The 23,707-nt window shown below is 49.0% G+C and overlaps 1 protein-coding gene across 1 annotated transcript; it reads left to right on the plus strand.

The window, feature by feature from the left end:
* Nucleotides 1-1,307: 1,307 nt before the first annotated feature.
* Nucleotides 1,308-20,802, plus strand: HTR1D (5-hydroxytryptamine receptor 1D). Its single transcript, XM_082372749.1, is given in 6 exon segments — nucleotides 1,308-1,447; nucleotides 3,238-4,810; nucleotides 5,103-5,209; nucleotides 17,197-17,355; nucleotides 17,431-19,352; nucleotides 19,354-20,802. Coding segments are annotated over 2 exon segments (1,212 nt in total). The 5' UTR covers nucleotides 1,308-1,447; nucleotides 3,238-4,810; nucleotides 5,103-5,209; nucleotides 17,197-17,355; nucleotides 17,431-18,750; the 3' UTR covers nucleotides 19,964-20,802.
* The last annotated feature ends 2,905 nt before the right edge of the window (nucleotides 20,803-23,707 follow it).

The raw sequence follows: 23,707 nt of genomic DNA on the forward strand, positions 1-23,707 counted from the left end.
GAGCCCGTGAGCCACAACTACTGAGCCCATGTGCCACAACTACTGAAGCCCTCGCGCCTAGAGCCCGTGCTCCACAACAAGAGAAGCCACCGCAATGAGAAGCCTGCGCACCGCAACGAAGAGTAGCCCCCGCTCGCCACAACTAGAGAAAAGCCCGCATACAGCAACGAAGACCCAACACAGCCAAAAACAAAATAAATAAATTTATTTTTTTTAAAAAAAGCCCATAAGGAGACAGAAGGCCAGCTCCCCCTGAGGACATGAAACTTGGCCATGCCCAGCCCTGAGCCTCTTCCTGAACCTTTCTCCTCCGTTGTTCCTCTTTGTGCTCAAGTCTTCTCTCAACCCTGGTTCTTAGAAGCAGGCAGACTCTTCTCCACACCCCCATCACCTGCTGCAACCTGGGGGTTGGGTCCCCTGCTCAGGATCTGCTGTTTGAATGAGGGAGGCAGCTGCCCCTTCCCCTGCCTCTCTGACCGCAACTCCTGCTACTCACTGCCCTTGCCTCGCTGCCCTCACTTGGAGTGTGGTTTCCCCGTATTTCTGCAGGGCTCACTCCCTCACTTCCTGTCTTTGCTCAGATGCCACTTTCCCAGGGAGGCCTCCCCTGACCTCCCTGTTCAAAGCCTGCACCTCACTATCTCCTTTCCCGGCTTCATTTTCCTCCACACTATTTACCTCTATAAACACTTCGTATGTTTTACTTACAACATTCATGTAAGCTCCATCGGGTCCACATCCGTTTTGTTCACTGTTATGTCCCCAGTGCCTAGAGCATGCCTGACCCACAGATCAATAAATATTTGTTAAATGAAGGGAAAAAAACCTAACTAGGGATAAACACAGGGGACAGGGATAGATGGGGGAGGCTAGGCTTTCAGCAAGGGTATCTGGGCAGGGCCCACCTCTCACCACCCCCTACTCCGGACACAGCCTCTCTCCTGCAGGTGGGAACCGGGGAGCACCGAGCTGCGAACTTCCTCGCCTCCCTTCCTCAGCGCCTACCCACCCCTGGGCCTGGGCCTGCGGCGACGGCGGAGGCGGGGGTTCGGAGCTCCCGGCCGCCCCGCAGGGACAGGAAGGGGCCGAGCCTCCCTCCTGGCGGGCGGGGGGCAGAGTAGGGAGGGAGCCTCGCGGTGTGGGGAGGAGCTGGAGGAGGGGAGCGAGGAGGAGCGGCGGGCGCGGGAAGGGGAGCGGGGAGCAGGAGCCGCAGGGCGCAGGGAGGTGGGGCTCGAGAGGGCGCGGGCCAGGGAAGAGTCCCCGGGGCGGCGGGGCGGCGGGGCGGCGGGGCGGCGGGGCGGCGGGGCGGCGGGGCGGGCGGCGCCCGGAGCTGGGCTGGGGGTCACGGCGGAGATGAGGCAGTCGCCGGCGGGGAGACGAGGCGCTGCGCGAGGAAGAGGACCCGGGAGGGCGAGCCCGCGGTCCGCACCTGCGTGTCCGGGAGGGGGTAAGCGCTCGGAGCCCGGCGCCTCCCGGTGGGGGGTGGGGGGCGCCGGGGCCCCGGCTGCTCGTAGTCCGGCCGTCCCGGTGGAGCTGGGAGGGGAGGCGGCGCCCTCGTCGGCGCCCCGCTGGCCCGGGCGTCCCGCCTCTCGGCGCCTTCAGACGGGGTGGGGGCACTCGCCGTAAGGGGGTCCCGGAGGACCTGCCCAGCCGAAAGGGCGCGTCGGGGCGCGCGTCCCGGAGCCCCAGGCCGAGGCAGCACCCGGGGTCGGCTGCGGGATCCCTGGCGCGCGTTCTGGGGGATCTGGCTGGGCGGGAGGCGGCCCTCGGGCGGGGGGCTGCGACTCCTCCACGTGGCCCCGGGCGGCCGAGGGAAGCCGGGCGCCGCCCCCTGCCGGCCAGGTCCGGACGCCGCAGGGTCGCCCCTTTCTGGAGCGGAGTTGGAGGAGCGTCTAGTGTGGAGCCTCGGCTTCCAGACCCGGAGCCCGGCGGCCCTGACTTGCTTTGTGACCTTGGGCGGGTCACTGCGTCTCTTCGAGCCTCAGTTTGCACATCTATAATATGGAGAGGATAATTGTCCCCCACTGCAGGATCTGTGGTAAAAAATGAGATGCCTTATGAATGCCTTTTTATAAACTGTAGAGTTCTGTACAAATCCCAGTTAATTACATAATGTCAGAAATGGAAGGGCACTAAGAAATCTGCTTTATTGCAGATGCAGAGAGTGGGAAATAAATCTTGCCCAAGGTCAAACTGCTTGTAAAAGAATATAAGACTAAAGCCCCTTGCCTCACTAGCTCTGGTGAGATTCAAGGATTAAGAGCAGGGGCTCTCAGTCAGACTGGCTGCATTAGCAAACAGGGCTTGGCTGTTTACTAGCCATGTGACCTTGGGAAAGCCCTTAACCTCTTCTGAGCCTTGGTTTCCTCCCATGTGAAATAGGGATTAGAATGGCCACCTCACAGGGTTGCTGTGCAAATCAAATAGGGTCATTGCTCAGCACAGCACCTGGCATTGGTGGCCATCATGGCTCTGGTTGGTAGGAGCAACCTCTCACTCTCTTCCTTGGAGTCAGCTTCCAGGGTTTTCTAATCGGCCACACCGCGTGGGTCTTTGCTGTCCTCTGGGTGGCGCAGCCACAGCCAGGGTCTAAGCCTTCCTCACAAGGACATCAAGGAACTCTTCACCAATAGCAGCCAGCAAAACCATTTGGGCAGCTGGGCCTTCTACAGCCTTTGGTCTGTCCAGCTGGTGGGGAGAAGTGGGTGGCCTTTGTCATGGAGGCATCGGGAAGCCAGGAACTAGAGGATGGCATGGGAGGGAGGGGGCTGGCTACCTGGACGTGACTGGCAGGCCCTAGGGCCTCTTCCCCTCCTAATGGTGCCTAGGACAGGCCCAGAAATACAGAGATGCCTCCTCAGTTGGTCAGTTACCTGATGGATAAATAATGAGGGTGGATACCCCGGGTCATCCCTTCCCTCCTAGACCGCAGGTAGATGATTGTTCTTTTTGGCAAGAGTGATATGAATGTGAGCAGAAATACAGATTCTCAAAGCTGGGAGTTCCCAGGACCTGAGAGGTCCCTCTCTTTGCACAGATGGCTCCCATCTGAGGCCCACAGAGGGTCAGGGGCTTGCCAAGGTCATCAGTGTCCACCAGGAAGCTGAATTCAGCAGACACTGTTCAGTCTTTGACTTTATCTGCTGATCACTCCTTTCCCTCGAAACACTCTCTTCTCCTGGCTCCTGTGACTTAACACTGTCATATTTTTCTTCTTGGTCTCTGTTGTTTTTGCAGATTCAGCCTCCTTTCTACAGCCATTAGCTGCTCTGCTCTCCCAGGCCCTCCTCTCTCATAGTAGATGCTCTTCCTGGATGATCTCATCTACCGCATTGGCTCTAGTTCCCCCCTCTGTGCACATGGCTCATAAATGCATGTTTGTTGTCAGCCAGGCACTGTTCTAGGCCCTGGGGTTATAGTGATGAGCTGACAGAAGGTGCTTGGGTGGGGAGGGGCAGGGGAAACAAGCAATAAACAAACAAGCAGAAAATATCAGATATGGTAAAGTGCTAAAATGAGCATGAAGCAGGGTGATATAGTAAAGGATGAGATACTTTATGTTGTCTGGTCAAAGCTTTGCCAAGGAGGTGATATTTAAGGGGAGGGCTGGTAAAAGATGAGGTCAGAGAGGTAGCTGGAGGGGGCAGTGGGTGAATCATGTAGGGCCTTACAGGCCATGGTGAGGATTTTGGATTATATTCTGAGATGGGAGCCACTGGAGAGTTTTAAACAGAAGAGAGGGAATGCTGTTATTTCTCCTCGGCTCATTTGAGCCTTACATGAAGAGTTACTCTATATTGATTGTGAGCCTATTGTGCTCTGGTCACTGGAGTGGGGAGGAAATAGGTAGGTCTTCAAGGAGCTTCCAGGCACAGGCATAAGAGGCACAAACAAACCTGGAGTCAGGAGAGGGTTCAAAGGATGGAGATTTTGCATCCAGTTGACCAAGGAAGGCTTCCTGGAGGAAGTAGCTTTGAGAAGGGCCTCAGAGAGCAGATTATAATAGATATGTAGGAAGGGGAATGGGAAACATTGCTCTTCCAGGCAGAGGAACAGCCTGAACCAAGACACAAATGCCCCAAATGTGTGTAGAGAAGTCAGGGGAAAGGAGACAGAACCCGTGGGGGGAGTGAGAGTCCGGCTAGGTAAGTAGGGAGTCCGTGCTCTTCAGAGCAAGGCCCTGGACCTGGCCATTTATTTGCTGTGTGACCTTGAGCCAGTTGCATTACATTTCTGAGCCTCAGCTTCCTCATTCCTAAAAGGGAAATAAATGGTTAAATGCTGGGGGAGAGAGGGAAGGAGGGAGGATTCCAAGTGTTGGGGATGGGTGAGTAAGACGAGGATAATGCCTACAAAGGAAGAAAACAGTCGGGAGGGGCTGGGGTAGGGGGGAAGATAGTGGCTCAGCTGAGTTTGGGTTCCCTATGAGACATCCAGGAGGGATGAACAAAGGACATTTGTGGCCAGAGGCACAAAGCACGGGGTTGGGGAACAAAGGTAAAATTGTCAGTGTGCTTCTTTCATTCATTCTTTGAGTAAATCACTACAGAACCACTATAAGTATTGAGACCAAAACATACAGCTGTGAACAAAACCGGACTCTGCTCCAGGAAGTTACCATCTTGTGGGGAGAGAGACCCACAAGCACTGATTACAGGATGATGAGAATTGTACAGTATGAACAATGTCATGAGGCACCGGCTGGCACAGAGGAGAGAGGCCAACCCCACTTCAGTGGAAGGAGTGGACACGTTTCCGCAAAGAGAAGACAGTTGAATTTGATCCCGAGGGTGATATCAGAGTTGGATGGGTGAATGAGGCGGAAGGGTACCCCACACAGGTCCCTGGGCTTCGTGACACACGTGCCCCCCTCTTTTCCGGAACTCAAGTCCAACAGGGAGACAGGCAGTCAGCAAGTGAGCCCAGTCTAGGGCAGTCCAGTGTGATGTGTAATGAGACCAGTGGGACAGGGAGGAGGGATGGTCAATTCCATCGCTGGGGTCCAGAGGAACCTCCAGAGAGGGTGGAGGAGACAAGAGGAAGGGCATTGCAAATAGAGGGAATAGCCCGTGCAAAGGCTCAGAGGAGTGAGAGAAGCACAGTGTTTTGCAGGAGGAGGTCTCAGTCAAACTGGAGGTGGGGTCTCTTGCTGAGCGCAGGTCAACAGGAGGATGAGAGGAGAGGCCTGGCCTGTGCAACCTCTGGACAGGTAAGCAATAGGAAATGAAGAAAAAGGATTTGGGGTGCATGGCAGGGAAGGTTTTCCCAAGCTGCAGTCCTGTGGATAGGTGTCATTGGCCCCAGGTCCTCTTCACTTGCTAATTCTATTTGTCCTCTAGTGCTCAGCTTCAAAGCCACTTTCACCTGGGGATCTTAGGGTTGCCGCAGGTTACGTGTCCCCCCCTATTTTACCGTGGTTCCCTGCATGCACCACTGTCATCCTCTGTGGTCCCAGGTCCCAGGAGGGTTTCCCCAGGGCCATGGTGTCTCCCTAAGAGCAGGGTCCACATCTGTGTTGCTCTTGGCAACATGTGATAAGCCTTTTTTTTTTTTTGGCCGCACAGCGCAGCTTGTGGGATCTTACTTCCCCAATCAGGGATTGATGAACCCATGCCTCCTGCAATGGAAGCGCGGAGTCCTAATCACTGGACAACCAGGGAATTCCTGTGAAAGGCTTTAAGTAATTAGCTATTGAACGGATGAGGAAACAGGGTCAGACAGGTTGAGTAACTTGCCCAAGGTCACAGAGCTAATAAATGACAGAGCTGGGAAACAAATTCAGTCTACCTAACTCCAAAGCACTACCTGACTCCAAAGCGTATGTTCTAATCACGGCTGTATTGTGCCCCCCAGCAGGGAAAGCAGATGGTGAATCCTGTAAACACCAACAAATTCAGTGTTTAATTTCTAGGAAATGAATTCCTGTTGTTAGTACCCAGCTCATCCAGTCTGTAGAAGACAGCCTCTCCTCCGTCCTAAAAACAGTTTCACTCCATCGGCTCAAGTGCTTTCTGGGGACCCAGATGTGTAGCATCTGGCAGGGAGGGGCAGGTTGAGCTCCAGGACCAGGGGATGCAGCCCTAAAAGTTTCTTGCAGAGTGTGGTCTGTCCTGCCACTCTGCTCCCAGGATTATTCCCCTAGGATGGAAACTCAGATGGGAGGCGGGGAGAGGATTTGAAAATGCCAAAAGCGTACGGTGTGAAATGGGCATGAGAGCGTCTGGATACTCCTGTCCTGGATGCTGCTGCAAACGGGAGACAGTGGATGGAAAGGAGCATGGATGGGAGTCTGAAGACTTGGTCTCTGCCTGTAATTCACGGTGTGACCTTGGGCAAGTGTCTTACCCTTTCTCTCCCTATCAGCACCATCAGGGAGTTGGAGTGGATGATTCCTAAGAGCCCTTCCTGCTGTGACACTCAGATCCTTCTTGAATCCCAGGGCTGACATTACTATCACCCCTCACATAACTCAGTGTGGCCAGTGGAGCGGCAGCATCACCTGGGAGCCTCTCTGAAATGCAGAGTCTCAGGTCCTGCTCCAGACCCCCAGAATCAGGATCTGCATTTTATAAATTTATTTATTTTTATTTTTGGCTGCGTTGGGTCTTTGTTGCTGCGCGCAGGCTTTCTCTAGTTGCGGCGAGCGGGGGCTACTCTTCGTTGCGGTGCGCGGGTTTCTCATTGCGATGGCTTCTCTTGTGGAGCACGGGCTCTAGGCACGCGGGCTTCAGTAGTTGTGGCACGTGGGCTTCAGTAGTTGTGGATCGCGGGCTCCAGAGCGCAGGCTCGGTAGTTGTGGCACACGGGCTTAGTTGCTCCGTGGCATGTGGGATCTTCCCGGACCAGGGCTTAAACCCGTGTCCCCTGCAGGCGGATTCTTAACCACTGCGCCACCAAGGAAAGCCCAGAATCTGCATTTTAAATAAGATCTTAGGTAATGCATGTGCACATTCTTAACCACCTTCCCACCCTTCTCTTTGGGCCGTGCTGGAAAAGCAGGCAGAGGATTGCGTGCTGAGTGCGGGATGAAGGTGTCTGTGCACCCTCCCATCACTGGACCTGGCAGAGAGAGACCCCATTCAGGTGAGAGTGATGGAGCCCAGCTCATAACAGGGACCCAGCAGAGATTTTTTGAATGTGTGCCGGCACATATGGTTAAATATTTGTGAATGCAGAAGGGAGTGGAACTGATTTGACTCGGCACCTTTTATGAGTGATGGAGCTCGGAATTGAGCAAGCCAGGTTCCAATTCTAGATCTATAGTGTCCTAGCTTTGGGGTCTTAGGCAAGCCATTTCTCTGAGCTTCAGATTCCTTCCCTGGGAAATTACTATAATAGCACCAACTTCAGAGGGCTGTGGTCGGACTTAAATGAGTTGACATAGGGGAAGTGCTTAGAACAGTGCCTGGGACTTCCCTGGTGGTCCAGCGGCTAAGACTCCGCGCTCCCAACGCAGGGGGCCCGGGTTAGATCCCTGATCAGGGAACTAGATCCTGCATGCCACAACTAAGAGCCCACATGCCACAACTAAAAAGATCCCACACACTGCAACTAATACCCAGCACAGCCAAATAAATAAATAAATATTTTTTTAAAACCCTGCCTGGCACATAGTAAGCTCTTAATAATGTTGGCCATTAATTTACTACTACTGCTATTCCAGCCCTTGCCCACACAGCACCGGGTACTGTCCCAACCCCTTCCTGGGATTGCATTAAGTTTCATGAGAACAGAGTCCCAAAATGACCCCTAGGGGGCGATATCACCCATGTTGTAAAGACCGGTTCTAGACCGGTGCTATCCAATAGAAATACAATTCAGGCCACAAATGTAATTTTAGATCTAGAAAATTTAGAGGTAGCTGCGTTTAAAAAAAAGTGAAATTAATTTCAATTGTATATTTTACTTACTCAATATATCCAAAGTATTATCATGTAACTGATATAAAAATTATTAATGAGATATTTTACATTCTTTTTTGAACTAAGTCTTTGAAACCCAGGGTGTTTTACACTTAAAGCAGCACATCTCAGTGGCCACATTTCAAGCTCTCAATGCCCACATGTGGCCAATAGTGACTATTCTAGAGTTTCTCAGTGCTGGCTCTGAATCCCAGCTGTGCCACGTATTGCCTGTGTGGCCTTGGGCTAGTCATTTCACCTCTGTGGATCTCAGTTTCTTCATCTGTAAAGTGGGGAAAACAACTCTGCCCCAAGGAGTAGTCTTAGGGGCAGATGGTGAGAGTTTAAAACTTCTTTGACCTCTTTCTCACAAGCATGGGAGAATTCAGTGAGAGCCTTTGTACAATGCATTTAGTCATTCAAGGTGGTCCCTTCCCTGTTGAAGGCTGGTAATTGACCCAGTGCAAGGCTTTGGAAACAAGCTTTACCTGTCTTTGACTTTTTAAAGATAACAAGCTTGCCAGTGATGAAGATAACCAGAGATCATCCAGACCAGTGGCTTCCAAACCTGGCTACACCCTAGAAACATGTGGGGAGCTTTGAATAATTACAGTGTCTGGGCTCTACCCCTCAGGGGTTGAAGCCTGGACATCTGTTTGTTTGTTTGTTTGTTTAACAGCATTTGTATTTTTTTAAAGTTCCCCCAGGTGATTCTGATGCACAGCAAGAGACTCCCTGATCTGGTCCAACCCTCTCATTTTCAAGATAGAGAAACTGAGGCCCAGACGAGGAACTGTCTTTTGTAAGGTCACAGAGAATTAGTGGCAGAACCAAGCTAAAGCCCAGGACTCCCGTCTCTCAGTCCATGTCTCAGGGCCCATTCCTCACCAGTTCATGGAGCCTTTTATAAACACTTATTGACCTCTTGCTCTGGGCCAGCTGTCAGGACTATAGGAGCTAAATAAGATATGGTCCCGGCACTCGATGTCCAGGGATGGAGACAGTCCTGTGCGGCTGTGGGCATCCAGAAGAGGGGTATCTAACCCTGGGGAAGCTGTCCTGGGGAAAGCTTCAATAAGGCTTCATGGGGAGATGCCAGAGCTTAGTCCTGAAGGGTGACTTAATTTCCAGACAGAGACAAAGGTGTAGAGCAGGAAATAGCACTGGGACATGGGTATGGCAGCAGGATGCTGGCAGAAAAACAAGCAGATCTGTGCTGCTAGGGTGTGAAGGTCACAGCCAGCTAGGTTCAGAGGTGATGCTGGAAATGTAATTAAAGACCAGTTCATGAAGGGTCTCTTAAACCAAGCCATGGAGCTGAGACTTAATCCCGGGTGCAGTGGGAGCCACTGGAGGATTTTAAGGGAGTGACATGGTCAGAGTTTTAGTTAAAAGGAGGATTCTGGGTGTGATGTGGTAACAGAATGGAAAGGAGTTGAGGCAGGGAGACCATTTAAGCCAGAGAAAATTTTGGCCTGAAACAAGACAGTGGCAACAGGGATAGAGAAGAAGGAAAAGAGCCAAGGCAGAGTTAGCTTTCAGCAGTGGAACTGATAGAGTTTAGTAATTCAGTGAAAGAGGGGAAGAGTTTAGTAATTCAGTGAAAGAGGGGACTATATCAGTCAGCTATGGCTGTGTAACAAGCCACCCTCAAACTCAGTGGATTAAAACAATAACATTTATTACTACAACTCATGCATCTGGAGATTGACTGACTTAATCTGAAATGGGCTGGGCATTTTTGCTATTTTAGCTGGGCTCACACATGCATCTACCCATCAGCTGAGGAGCTCTGTTCTCTGTGGGGATTTGCTGGGGCCTTTAGTGTGAGCAGCTCTGCTCCACATGTTTGTCTCCTCCTCTTGGGACTGGTGGCTAGCCCACACACTTTCTTCTCATGGAGATGGCAGAGTGCAAGCGGAAACATGCACAGTGTCTTGACTAGATTTCGAATCGGTTCACTGTCACCTCTGCCTCACTCTGTTGGCCATAGCAAGTCCATGCTGAGCCCAGAATCCAGGAGCAAGGAAATACACACCTCGTCTTGACAGGGTAAGATGGAGGCAGCATGGGGTAGTGGAAGCATTGAGCTGAGCTGGGAGGAAGGTGGAACTTTGTGATCTTGGGCAAGACACCCACCTCTCTAGGCCTTAGCAATCTCAGCTGATTAGATTGGATTATATCATTTTTTAAAATTAATTAATTAATTAATTAATTATTTTTAATTTTTGGCTGTGTTGGGTCTTCGTTGCTGCACATGGGCTTTCTCTAGTTGCGGCAAGAGGGGGCTACTCTTCCCTGCGGTGCGCGGGCTTCTCATTGCGGTGGCTTCTCCAGTTGTGGAGCACAGGCTCTAGGCACGTGGGCTTCAGTAGTTGTGGCGCACAGGCTCAGTAGTTGTGGCGCACAGGCTCAGTTGCTCCGCGGCACGTGGGATCTTCCTAGACCAGGAATCGAGCCCGTGTCCCCTGCATTGGCAGGCGGATTCTATTTTTTTTTTTTTTTTAATGTCTGAAACATTTATATTAACATATTTCCATACAAATAACCCAATGAAAGTTTAGTGTTAGTTGTTTTGTTTGTTTGTTTTTTTATACTGCAGGTTCTTATTAGTCATCAATTTCATACACATCAGTGTATACATGTCAATCCCAATCGCCCAATTCAGCACACCACCATCCCCACCCCACTGCAGTTTTCCCCCCTTGGTGTCCATATGTCTGTTCTCTACATCTGTGTCTCAACTTCTGCCCTGCAAACCGGCTCATCTGTACCATTTTTCTAGGTTCCACATACATGCGTTAATATACGATATTTGTTTTTCTCTTTCTGGCAGGCGGATTCTTAACCACTGCGCCACCAGGGAAGTTCCTGTTATGAACAATTCTTGCATATGGCTTTTGGTGAACAGCTGTACATGTTTTTATTGGGTATATAACTGGGAGTAGAAGTTCTGGGCCAGAGGTTTGGCTACTTGTTTGTTTGTTTTTTTTTAACCATGAGGCATGTGGGATCCTAGTTCCCCGACCAGAGATTGAACCCGTTCCCCCTGCACTGGAAGCATGGAGTCCCAACCACTGGACTGCCAGGGAAGTCCCTTGGCTACTTTTTATTTTTTGACATTTCCCAGATTTTATAATTGGAGAAACTGAGGTGAAAGGTTGACTTGCTCAAGAAACTGATTAAATTTCAAAACTTGCATTCATTTACAGATAGATAGACTGATTGATTGATAGACACACACTCACATGAAAACTTCTCAGTCTTCCTCTCTTATTTATTTCACCTGCATGACACTCCCGGGAGATAGACTTGATACCCTGATTTTACAGAGAAGACCCAGACTGTGGGAGGTCCCATGAGATAGAGAGAATGAGATGAAATAACAGCTGCTGTGGATGTACTTTGTGGAAATCATTCTCAGATTTGTGGAGAATGATTTGCCCGTCCAGGACTCACTCATCCGTACCACACAGCTTCCAGAGAAAGAACAGGCATGAATTCCTCTGTGGGAGATTGATTCTACTGCAACAAATCTTTATCACAGCCTTGTTTTTTTTGTTTTTTCCTCCAAAAGGATGGGACTGGCTTCTGAGAATACATGAAACCCATACATCCTGTTTGTTTCTGGCAAGGTTTTATGACTCGCTTAGTTAAAATAAAGATCCTTCCGAAAGGGGAGGTGACTGATCTCCCTGTAGGCTGGAGGAAGCCTTAGTTAAGAGTGATAAAAAGGACACCTGTGGTATGGCAGCCACTGTGCCTTCCTGGAATCCACATAGCAGTTCTGGGAAAAAGGTTCTGGGACCCCCATTTACAGATGGGAAGAAAAGCACAGGAGGTGAAACGACTTGCCTCCATCCCACGGTAGGGATTGTTTGGTGGGAAGGCGCTGAAAATCCTCTGATTTCTTTCTCAGGGCCTGGTGTGTCCATTTGAACTGGCTCAACTAGGAAAAGTGCAAGTTGCTACAAATGAAGTTTCCTGGGTCTAGGGGCTGCTCAGGGACATCTAAGGATAAGGAGTATCACTGGGCATGGAAGGCTTCTTCCTCCTCTCCTAGGGCAGGTGGCTCCCCTCTCTCTGCTCCTTTCTCTGTCTGCTCTGTTCTCCTGCCTCTCTCTGCAGACCTGTTTTTGTTTGGTTTGGTTTGGTTTGTTTACTTACGGCTTTTCTGCTCCCCACCGCCGCTTGCCCTGGCTTTGGTCATGGCTGTGACCCGACTCTCGCCCCAGCATCCTTAGCTTTCAAGTTGCTTCCCCTCCATCATCTATCCACCCAGCTGCTTACAATCTCCAATCTAAATTCCCCAGAGAGAATCTGCTGGCTTGTTTTGACTCACATGTCCACCGTGGTCCAGTCAGCTGTGGTCAGAGGTGGTCTGTGGACCAAGTTGGGACTGGGACCCAGGTCTGTCTGCCTGCTTTTTCCCCTCCACCCCTCTGCAGAGATGCTGGAGCTGGAGGATGCATGGTATGGCTAGAATCTGTGTGATCCGGATTCCAGGGAAGATGCTGCTGGGCTCTGGAGAGGCTGAGGAGGGTCCTTGCTGCTGCTGTGATGGCTCTCAGAAGTGTGGTGGGCAGGGGAGAAGCTCCCTGGTATGGCTGGTAGTTCTGACAATGGCAGACGTCACTCACTAAAATGGACAGTGATGCCTTGTTTCTAGTGAGGGAAGAGACCTTGTTGCCTGGAGACCTGAACATGGTTGGATACATCGTAGAGAAACCAGAGAAGTCATCATTTCCTATGTTGGGCATTTGGATCCATGTTCTTACCAGTTCTCCCCAAACTCCGGTGAGGTGTGAAGTATCACCTCCATCACTGAGGCTCGGAGTGCTTAAGTGACTTACCCAATGGCCACAGCGAGGAAGTGGAGAAACGGGGATTGGGATCTGAGCCTGCCTGACCTAAAATGTATGCTTTTAGCCACTCCCCTCCAGCTCTGTTACCATGGTTACATTTGTTCAGGATGCTACAGTTACAGCACATCACATACATGATCTTACTGGAACTACTAAACACCCCTTTGGGGCAGCATAGCCATGCTAATGTTCCCATTTTACCAACGAAGAAACTGAGGGTCAAAGAGAAATCATGTCTTGCCCATGATTACCCTGCTGGTCAGTGGCAGAGATGGGATCAGAACCCAGATCTTTGGGACCAGGATGTATGGATAGGTATTAATGTATCAAAATCAATGTATCAGTGCTGGTAGTGTGGTTCCAATACTACCAATGCTGGTAGTGTGGTTCTCTTTTTTTATAATGTACAAAATTAAGAAAAATTACAAATATTTCATTCCCTACAAAAGAGTGTATATAAATCTATATAAAACATACTTACAGATTAAAGACTAACAATAAACATCCATGTACTCACCACCACCTTAAAAACGAGAACATCATTGATACCTTTAGAACCCTTCCACGATGATTACATCCCCTCTTCCTTTCCCCTCTAGTGGTAACCACTATCCTGAATTTTATTTTATTATTATTATTTTTAATTATTTTATTTATTTTTGGCTACGTTGGGTCTTCTTTGCTGCACGCAGGCTTTCTCTAGTTGCAGGAAGTGGGGGCTACTCTTCATTGCGTTGCGCAGGCTTCTCATCGTGGTGGCTTCTCTTGTTGCAGAGCACGGACTCTAGGCATGCGGGCTTCAGTGGTTGCAGCACACAGGCTCAGTAGTTGTGGCACACGGGCTTAGTTGCTCCGTGGTATGTGAGATCTTCCAGGACCAGGGATTAAACCTGTGTCCCTTGCATTGGCAGACAGATTCTTAACCACTGCGCCACCAGGGAAGTCCCTTTATTTTTTATTTATTTATTTATTTTTGGCCGCACCACGCGGCTTGCAGGATCTTAGTTCCCCGACCAGGGATCAAACTCGGGCCCCCTGCAGTGAAAGCTCTGAGTCTTAACCACTGGACCACCAAGGAATACCCCTGAATTTTATATTTAACATTTCCTTGCTTTTCCTTATGGCTTTGCCACATATGTTTATATCCTTAAACAGTTTGTTTCTTCTGGCATGTTTTTGACGTTGGCACTGTTATGTTTGAGAGAATCATCCACTTTGATGCGTGTGCTTTGGTTTGCTCAGTCTTGCTTCTCTGTAGCACCCGTCATAGGAATATGCCACATTCTGCCATTCTGCTGCTGATGGACGATTGAGTGGTTTCCAGTTGTTTGCTGTTACAGTCAGTACCACCGTAACTATTCTCGTTCCTCTCTGCTGGGGAACACATCAAAGAGTTTCTCTGTCTTATATACCTGGGAGTGAAATTACTGGGTCATGAGGTAGTCATTACATTTTTAGATTTACGACATAAGGCCAAATTGTTTGCTAACAAGGGTCCTCTAATTTATACTCTGCTAGTGGGAGGTGACAATTCCTGTTGCTCCACATCTTTACCAAACTGACATGACGTGATCGGATTAAAATTTTTTACTTATCTGCTGGATGAAGATAGTATCTCATTGTTGTTTGAATTTTTATTTTTTATCTTATTATTTGAAGTGTGATGGGAAAGAGGTGGTTGACTCTAGAGCCATAGTCTGTATCTCCAAAGGTAGCTGGATTGTGGGAAATTCCCCCCAAATTTGTTCCAGTTGGAGAAAGATGGCAGTCAGGAGATAGCCTCAGAATCATGTGAATTCCTGCAAAGCTCCAGCCCAGCATTCCTGACCGAGGCAATCCACCCTGTCGTTCTTCCCAAGATGTCACCCACCAGCCTCTCAGGCCTTTCTGAGCCCACGCCTTTCACTGGAATGAGGTCATTGGAATCCCTGGAACCCAAGGAGTGACCGCCAGGGTTTGTGGGGCAAGCACACCAGCCTTCCGTGAGAAATGACGGCACCTCGCTCACCCAGACCGTCTGGAGGGAAGAAAATTCCAAGCAGTCCAGCCCGACTTCACATTTTCCCTGTGAACCGAAGTGGGAGGAAATCTTCAGCCAGAGGCCTTTGGGGAGGAGCACGGGGCAAGGAGAGGGCTGGGGTGGCAGGAGGGAATCACCGTTTTCACTTATCACCATGAGATCCTAAACCAGCTTCTCTCCTAGAAGCAAACGTGCCTTAAGGCTTTGCTTCCTGAATTGAGGCAGTGTGGAGAAGAGTGGAAATTTCAGAGCTGGCCCTGGACCTGGTTTTTCCACTTGCACATGGACAACCTTGGGCAGGTGACTTCACCTTTCTGAGCACTGATTGGTTTATTTTTAGGTTAGGGGTCCTAGGTGGAGTTGGCCCCAGGGCTAACTCAGTGCCTGGAACATACCAAGAGCCCCATGAAAGATAGTATGATAGTATTCCTCAAACTTTGGGAATGTTTTAGAGCAGGTGGCTTAAGATGAGTTTTCTTAAACTGAAGCTGTTTCCCCTCCTCTAGGCAGATATTTTTTAAAGATGAAGCATGATTTTGGGAAGTTGGAGGGAAACTACCACGTTCCACATTTAGCTTTTTAATGTTTTAAAATCAGTCAATCAATAGACATAGACTGAACCTTCCCAACAAAGCCCTGAGCCAAGCAGAATGAAGGAAGTAGGATGATAATGATTCTTGACACTTCTCAGCCTTTTAGTGGGTTTCAAAGGCCGACCTTGCCCAGAGCAATGAAAGCTCCACAGCAGCCCTGGGTGGCATATGGGGTGGCTCCTGTTTGGGGAAGAATCTGAGACCTAAGGACTTGCCCAAGGTCATACAGGAAGGCTGGGGTAGAATAAGGATTAGAGCCCAGATTGCCCCAGTCCAAGCCAAACCCTCCCCTGTGCCCTGCTGCCTCCCATGCCCGGTGCCAGCCACCTCCTGAGCACTGTCCCCTACCCACCTCTGCTCTCTGCACTCCAGCCTCTGGGCCTTTACTCTTGCCTTTCCAGCCACCAGGAATGCCATCCCTCCCGACCTTGACTACTAAAACCCTTCTCCTTAATGTAGGCAACCAGTAGAACAATACACAGGCCTTAAGAATGATATTGTGGGGACTTCCCTGCTGGCACAGTGGTTAAGAATCCGCCTGCCAATGCAGGGGACATGGGTTCGATTCCTGGTCTGGGAAGATCCCACATGCTGCAGAGCAACTAAGCCCACGCGCCACAAATACTGAGCCTGCGCTCTAGAGCCTGCGAGCCACAACTACTGAGCCTGCGAGCCACAACTACTGAAGCCCGTGTGCCCAGAGCCCACACTCCACAACAAGAGAAGCCACTGCAATGAGAAGCCTGCACACCCCAATGGAGAGTAGCCCCCGCTCGCCGCAACTAGAGAAAGCCCACACGCAGCAACAAAGACCCAACACAGTCAATAAATAAATAAATAAAAATGAATAAAATTATTTAAAAAAAGAAAAACAGGGGACTTCCCTGGCGGTCCAGTGGTTAAGATTCCGCGCTCCCAGTGCAGGAGCATGGATTCGATCCCTGGTTGGGGAACTAAGATCCCGCATGCCCCACAGTGTGGCCTAATAAATAATAATAATGAATGAATCAATCAATCAAAAAACATACAAACTATGAAACAAATTCTTACATAATAATTATGATCACATTTTTAAAAAGTGCGTGTGTATATATATATTCTACCTTGCCAGCTCCATCCCAGGGTCCTTGAAGCTACATGTCTGCTTCCCTTGCTGGGCTGTGAATGCTTTTAGGGCAAGACCTGTTTGCTAAGCTGACCTGGAAGAGATAAAATGAATCATAGGGATTCCTGGTGGAGTTGTAGCATTCCACACAAGGCAGGGGGAGACACAGTGGGGCTGTGGACGAGGCTAAGGGGTCTTGGCATTCTTCTTGCCAACCCCATATACCCAGGGGCTGCCTGCCAGGCCCCATGGACTTCAGACCCCAGGACTTGCCCCTGTCCCAAATACTGAAACCCAGATTCAAGTCCCGAGACACAGAGGAGAAAAGAAAATGATTCTTTAAGATTTTTTTTGTGACTAAATTTCCGGTTTTCATTTGGAAAGCCAAATGTATTTTCTGGATTTGGACTTTCACCATGAAAAATGCTCTGGGGTTTTTATTTTGGCAGTTAATTTCTTTGCTTAACGAAAAGGTGGTTTTGTTTTATTTTGTTTTGAGTCATGCATGCTCACTCTAGGAAATTTGGAAAATTCATATGAATAGAAGAAAGTTCACTGCCCCCTCCCCAATTCATAGAGAAATAAATTGTAACAATTTGGTATCTTTCCAAGTGGCCTCTGTGTGTGTGTGTGTGTGTGTGTGTGTGTGTAATTTTGTTTAGTTTCCATTGTTGCTGAATAAATAGTATGATTTCTGATTCACAATTTACAGAGGTGGTTTCATGTCCTTGTAGCAAGCCTGTGATGCTTCCAACAGCTGTGACACTTTGCCCCCTCTGGGGATTGTGGGGGTGGGCACGTGGCCCTCCCCTGTATTCTCCTGACACTTGTGAGAGCGCCAGTTACGCTGCACCGCTGCCAGCACTAAACAGTATACTTTTAATCTCAAGTGTCTAAATTGTCCTTCTAGAACCTAACTCTACTTTTTTTTTTCCTTAACCCGCAGAACTTCTGAACACATGCCCTTCTCGATGAACCCACAGTGATCTTTTTGTTTTGCCTTCTCCCAGCTCATGCATTCTTCGAGTCTTGGTAACCAGAATGTTTTGTCTGTTTGGGCTCCAAACATTCAGTGGGACAGGAACCAAAGTTAAGTACCTCATGACAAGTCCAGACGAACCTGAGAAAATTGTGAGCTGTTGACTGCACTGCCTCTCTGAATCAGCTGGTACTCCTTTTTGTCTCTAGTTTTAAAAGCTCCCCAGAGGGGACTTCCCTGGTGGCACAGTGGTTAAGAATCCACCTGCCAATGCAGGGGATACAAGTTCGATCCCTGGTCTGGGAAGATCCCACATGCAGTGGAGCAACTAAGCCCGTGTGCCACAACTACTGAGCCTGCGCTCTGGAGCCCACGAGCCACAAGTACTGAAGCCTGCGCGCCTAGAGCCCGTGCTCCGCAACAAGAGAAGCCACCGCAATGAGAAGCCCACACACCGCAACGAAGAGTAGCCCCCGCTCGCACAACTAGAGAAAGCCCAGGTGCAGCAACGAAGACCCAAACACAGCCAAAAATTAATTAATTAATTAATTAGTTAAAAAAAAAAAAAGCTCCCCAGAGGCGACCTGAAATCCAGAATCTTCTCAGAGTAGGATGGAGGAAATTATTCTGAAGTTCTCATTAAACACATTTATCTCTCAAGCTTTGGAAGGAGCCAAAATGCCAAAGGCAAGAATTCCAGAGCACTGCCTACACTGTTTTGATATCCTGATAAATGTCTAACAAATCCAGCATGTGTCCTCTAGGCCTGACCAGTTGCTGGGCAAAGTTCCAGAACAGTGAGACATCTTGGGATTCATCTGGTTTAGGAAAGACCTTTAACTACCAGGTGGTAGTCACCTCAATGTTCTTTAAATAGTCAAGTTTGGGGCTTCCCTGGTGGCGCAGTGGTTGAGAATCTGCCTGCCAATGCAGGGGACACGGGTTCGAGCCTTGGTCTGGGAAGATCCCACATGCCGTGGAGCAACTAGGCCCATGAGCCACAATTTACTGAGCCTGCGCGTCTGGAGCCTGTGCTCTGCAACAAGAGAGGCCGCGATAGTGAGAGGCCCGCACACCACGATGAAGAGTGGCCCCCACTTGCCGCAACTAGAGAAAGCCCTCGCACGAAACGAAGACCCAACACAGCCAAAAATAAATAAATAAATAAATAAATAAATAAATAAATAAATAATCCTTCCCTCTACTTAAAAAAAAAAAGTCAAGTTTGGAGGTCTCTTCACTGGGGTCTGTTCTGGTGGCTGCCTCCCACTAGTGTGAAACAGAAGGATGACCTTATTCTGTGAGAGGACAACTGTGAAGGAAGGAGCTGTGTGTGTGAAAGTCTGTGGGAAGAGAGAGCCACCTACAATGTCCCCACCAAACCAGTCAGTGGAAGGCCTTCTGCAGGGAGCTCCCAACAGATCCCTGAATGCCACAGAAACTCCAGGGGCTTGGGATCCAGGGACCCTCCAAGCCCTCAAGATTTCTCTTGCTGTGGTCCTTTCCATCATCACACTGGCCACAGTCCTTTCCAGCGCCTTTGTGCTTACCACCATCTTCCTGACCAGGAAGCTCCACACCCCGGCCAACTATCTCATTGGCTCCCTGGCCATGACTGACCTCTTAGTTTCCATCTTGGTCATGCCTATCAGCATCGCATATACCACCACCCACACCTGGAGCTTTGGCCAACTCCTGTGTGACATCTGGCTGTCTTCTGACATCACGTGCTGCACAGCCTCCATCCTGCATCTCTGTGTCATTGCTCTGGACAGGTACTGGGCCATCACTGATGCCCTGGAGTATAGTAAACGCCGGACAGCAGGCCATGTGGCCGCCATGATTGCCATCGTCTGGGCCATCTCCATCTGCATCTCCATCCCACCACTCTTGGCGGCAGGCCAAAGCTCATGAAGAGATGTCGGACTGCCTGGTGAACACTTCTCAGATCTCCTACACCATCTCCTCCACCTGTGGGGCCTTCTACATCCCGTCTGTGTTGCTCGTCATCCTCTATGGCCGGATCTACACGGCCGCCCGGAACCGCATCCTGAATCCGCCATCCCTCTACGGGAAGCGCTTTACCACAGCCCGTCTCGTCACAGGCTCTGCGGGGTCCTCGCTCTGCTCGCTCATTCCCAGCCTTCACGAGGGACACTCTCATTCCGCCGGTTCCCCTCTCTTTTTTAACCACGTGAAGATCAAGCTTGCAGATAGTGTCCTGGAGCGCAAGAGGATTTCTGCTGCCCGAGAGAGGAAAGCCACTAAAACCCTAGGGATCATTCTGGGGGCCTTTATCATCTGCTGGCTGCCCTTCTTTGTTGCATCTGTGGTCCTCCCCATCTGCCGGGACTCGTGCTGGATCCACCCGGCCCTTTTTGATTTTTTCACCTGGCTAGGCTATCTAAACTCCCTCATCAATCCAATAATCTATACTGTGTTTAACGAAGAGTTTCGGCAAGCATTTCAGAAAGTCGTCCATTTCAGGAAAGCCTCTTAGTCTTGTTTGGTGGCGACTCGTTATCTTTTATGTCCTGTAACCCAACTGGAATTGTCTTTTATTTTTCCTGAGAGTTGGGTTAGTCCTGATATCTTGGGTTTTGGTTCAATCAATAGAATTGTTCAGCGTTCTTTTTTGCTGTTGTTTTCTTGACCTCTGAGCCACCAAAATCTGGGCAGCTGTGTAAAATGGGACAAGACTTCACTTAGTATAATATTTTCACAGTTCATCCATGTTGGAAAGAATGTGACCACAGGTTTCCCCATTGATGCAATTCAGGCAGAAAGCTGCCTGACTCTGTAGGAAGAACCCAGGCTCAAAGGGGGAGGTTTTCTGGTCTACGTAAGTTTTGTATGGAGCTTAAAAGAGGGTAGATGAGATTAATGACCTGAGTTGAAAGAGAATTTGGAGTCAGGTGGATGGGTTTCCATTCCATGTGGCACCTTAATTGGAAATTGACACCCAAGTATCAATATTTCTTCCACTGAGTCCTTCTTAGATTGAATCTTCCTTAGTTGTTCCTGGGGAGAGATTCAGCATTGAAGGTGCCAATGATACAGAGTGACAGAGAATCAGAAGCCAGGGGCAGGGGAGTGGGATGGTTGGAACCAGATAGCTACCCTGTGCCTATCCTCCTTCCCCAGTTTCTCTGCACCATCTTAATGTTCTGAAGTTAAAACCCACAGTTAGCCCCATTGAAGTAGATTGACAGCATTTGCACCTACCAAGCTTGGAATACCATTCTGAATTTTTTTCCTGAATTATTTTTTTATATCCCATTCTCTTTAGAGATCTTAAGCTGTTGCGTATTGTCAAATAAAAAGCATGAGACATCATGATCAGCAAAGCCTCAAAGGGGTAATTTTTCCCCCTCTCCCTGGACATAGAAACCTTTCAATTCAATTCAGTCTCTAGCATTTATTGAGCACCTACCACATGCCAGGCCCTGTGCCAGAGTCCTGGTAGTTATTATTTCATTGGAGCCTCATAACAATGGAAGTCAATGTAACATGATGATTAGAGCTGAGGACCTAATGCCTCAGTTCAAATCCAAGTACTACCAATTTCTAGCTGGGTGACCTTGGACAGGTTTCTTAATCCCTCTTTGCCTCACTTTCCTCAAATGTAAAATGAGGAAAATAATAGGTATATTATTGTATATTTTAATACAGTGCTTGGCCTAAGAGCTCTTATCATTTTAGAGATACAGAAACTCACCTGCCCGAGGTCAAGCAATATAAAAATAACAGCTGCTGTGTATTGAGTGCCTGCAATGCTCCTTACGTACAATTTCTGGTTTGCTTTTCATCCTCATTTTGCAATAGAGAAACTTGCCTATGGTTAGGGGAGATTTCATAAAGAGGTGACACCTCAGCAGACTCCCAAAAGATGAGCCTTTTTGGGATGGGAGACTAAGGAAGGGGAGGTGTGATGAAGCCTCGTGGGGGAGATGGGGCAGAGCAAAGGAAGGTAGGGAAGGTCACGCCAGGTGGAGAAAAGAGCAGGAACAGAGCCTGGGAGGCCTGTAACGCTCCGTGGGGTCTCTGGGCACAGGGAGAAGGAGAGTCAGGAATATGGACTATCAGGAAGGGAGAGGAAAGGAGGGATGCCAAGATAAGGGTAGGGGAGCACCCAGAGGAGTCTTGTGCTGACCTTGAAGTTTCTGCTGGACATCTCACCGTGTGGTCCCTGGACCATCTGCATCAGAATCCCCCAGGGAGACATTGTCAACATTGAATTTCTGGTCCCCAACTCAGACCCACTACATCAGAATCTCTGGCAGTGAAACCCAGGAATCTTTTTTTTTTTTAATTAATTAATTAATTTAATTATTTATTTATTTATTTTTGGCTGTGTTGGGTCTTTGTTGCTGCACGCGGGCTTTTCTCTAGTTGCAGAGAGCGGGGGCTACTCTTCGTTTTGGTGCGTGGGATTCTCACTGTGGCGGCTTCTCTTGTGGAGCGCGGGCTTTAGGTGCGTGGGCTCCAGTAGTTGTGGCACGCAGGCTCAGTAGTCGTGGCTCGCGGGCTCTAGAGCGCAGGCTCAGTGGTTGTGACGCACGGGCTTAGTTGCTCCGCGGCATGTGGGATCTTCCCGGACCAGGGCTCGAACCCGCGTCCCCTGCATTGGCAGGCGGATTCTTAACCACTGTGCCACCAGGGAAGCCCCCAGGAATCTTTTAAATAAACCTCTCTCCACTTCTTGCACTAGGTGATTTCTAGGCACTAGATTGTTCCCAAATCTCCAAAATTTCTAAAACCACAGTGTTAGTGACTTGCTCACCCCGTGGGGGCCTCCCTGAGCCCAGAGACACGTCTCAGCACACTCACTGCTCCCCTGTGCTCCCCGCGTGCCCTTCCCTACTTTCCTTTAAGGCTGTGCTCTTCCCCACCTCCTCCATCTCGCTTTGGGCCATCTGCCTGATCTGATCTGGGAAAGATCAGGAATCCAGAGACGGGACAGGGAACTATGTACATACAGTGTGTCTAGTGGTTAAAGGCACAGGCTTTGAGGTCAGAAATACATGGGGTTGGATCCCGGTTCTGCCATTTATCAACTGTGTGACCTGGGGCAAGTCCCCTAATCTCTCTGCGCTCCGGTTTCTTCATCTGTTACATGGAGTTGTCAGTATTTAAGCCATAGGATCTTTGTGAGGATTAAATGAGGCAGTGATTTGCAAAATGCTTCACACAGTGCCTGGCACGTAAGTGCTCAGTAAAATGCCACCTGTTACTATTTGAGAACTTTGAGCCAATTACAAAAGAGGCTCAAAGGCCACCACCTCGAGGCCTTCCCTAACTGTCTAGAACAAAGGTTGGTAAACCTTTTAAAAACAGCTTTATTGGGATATAATTCATATACCATAAATTCACCCATTTAAACGGTACAATTCCATGCCTTTTAGTATTTTCACAGAGTTGTGGAACCATCACCACAATCAGTTTTCATCACCCCAAAAAGAAACCGTGCACCCTTTAGCCATCATTGCCCAACCTCTCTCTCCCTAGGCAATCAGTAATCTATTTTCTGTCACTGTAGATGGACTCTTGTGGATATTTCATACAAATGGAATCATACAATACGTGGTACTTTGTGACTGGCTTCTTTCTTTTTACAGTTGATCCATATTGAAGCATATATCACTATTACATTTCTTTTATTTTTCTTTAATATTTGTTTATTTATTTAGGTTGCGCCAGGTCTTAGTTGTGGCACGTGGGCTTCTCAGTTGCAGCATGCATGCGGGACCTAGTTCCCTGACCAGGGAGCGAACCCGGACCCCCTGCATTGGGAGCGTGGAGTCTTACCCACTGGACCACCAGGGAAGTCCCTACATTTCCTTTTATTGTCAGATAATATTCCATTGTATGACTAGACCACATTTTATTTATTCATGTATCTATTGATGGACATTTGGGTTGTTTCCACTTTTTGGCTACTATGGATACTGCTGCTCTGAATTTTGTGGTATAAGTTTTTGTGTGGACATATGCTTTCATTTCTCTTAGGTATATAACTAGGAGTGGAGTTGCTGGGTCCTATGGTAACTCTATGTCTACCCTGTTGAGGAACTGCCAGACTTTTCCAAAGTGGCTGCACCATTTTACATTCCCATTATCAGTGCGTGAGGGTTCCAGTTTGTTCACATCCTCACTCTTACTTGTTATTGTCTGTCTTTGATTATAGCCATTCTAGTGGGTGTGAAATGGTATCTCCTTGTGATGGCAAACTTTTTTTTTAAGG

The sequence above is a fragment of the Balaenoptera borealis genome (genome assembly GCF_965194805.1).
Source record: "Balaenoptera borealis genome assembly, chromosome: 1".
NCBI lineage: Eukaryota > Metazoa > Chordata > Mammalia > Artiodactyla > Balaenopteridae > Balaenoptera > Balaenoptera borealis.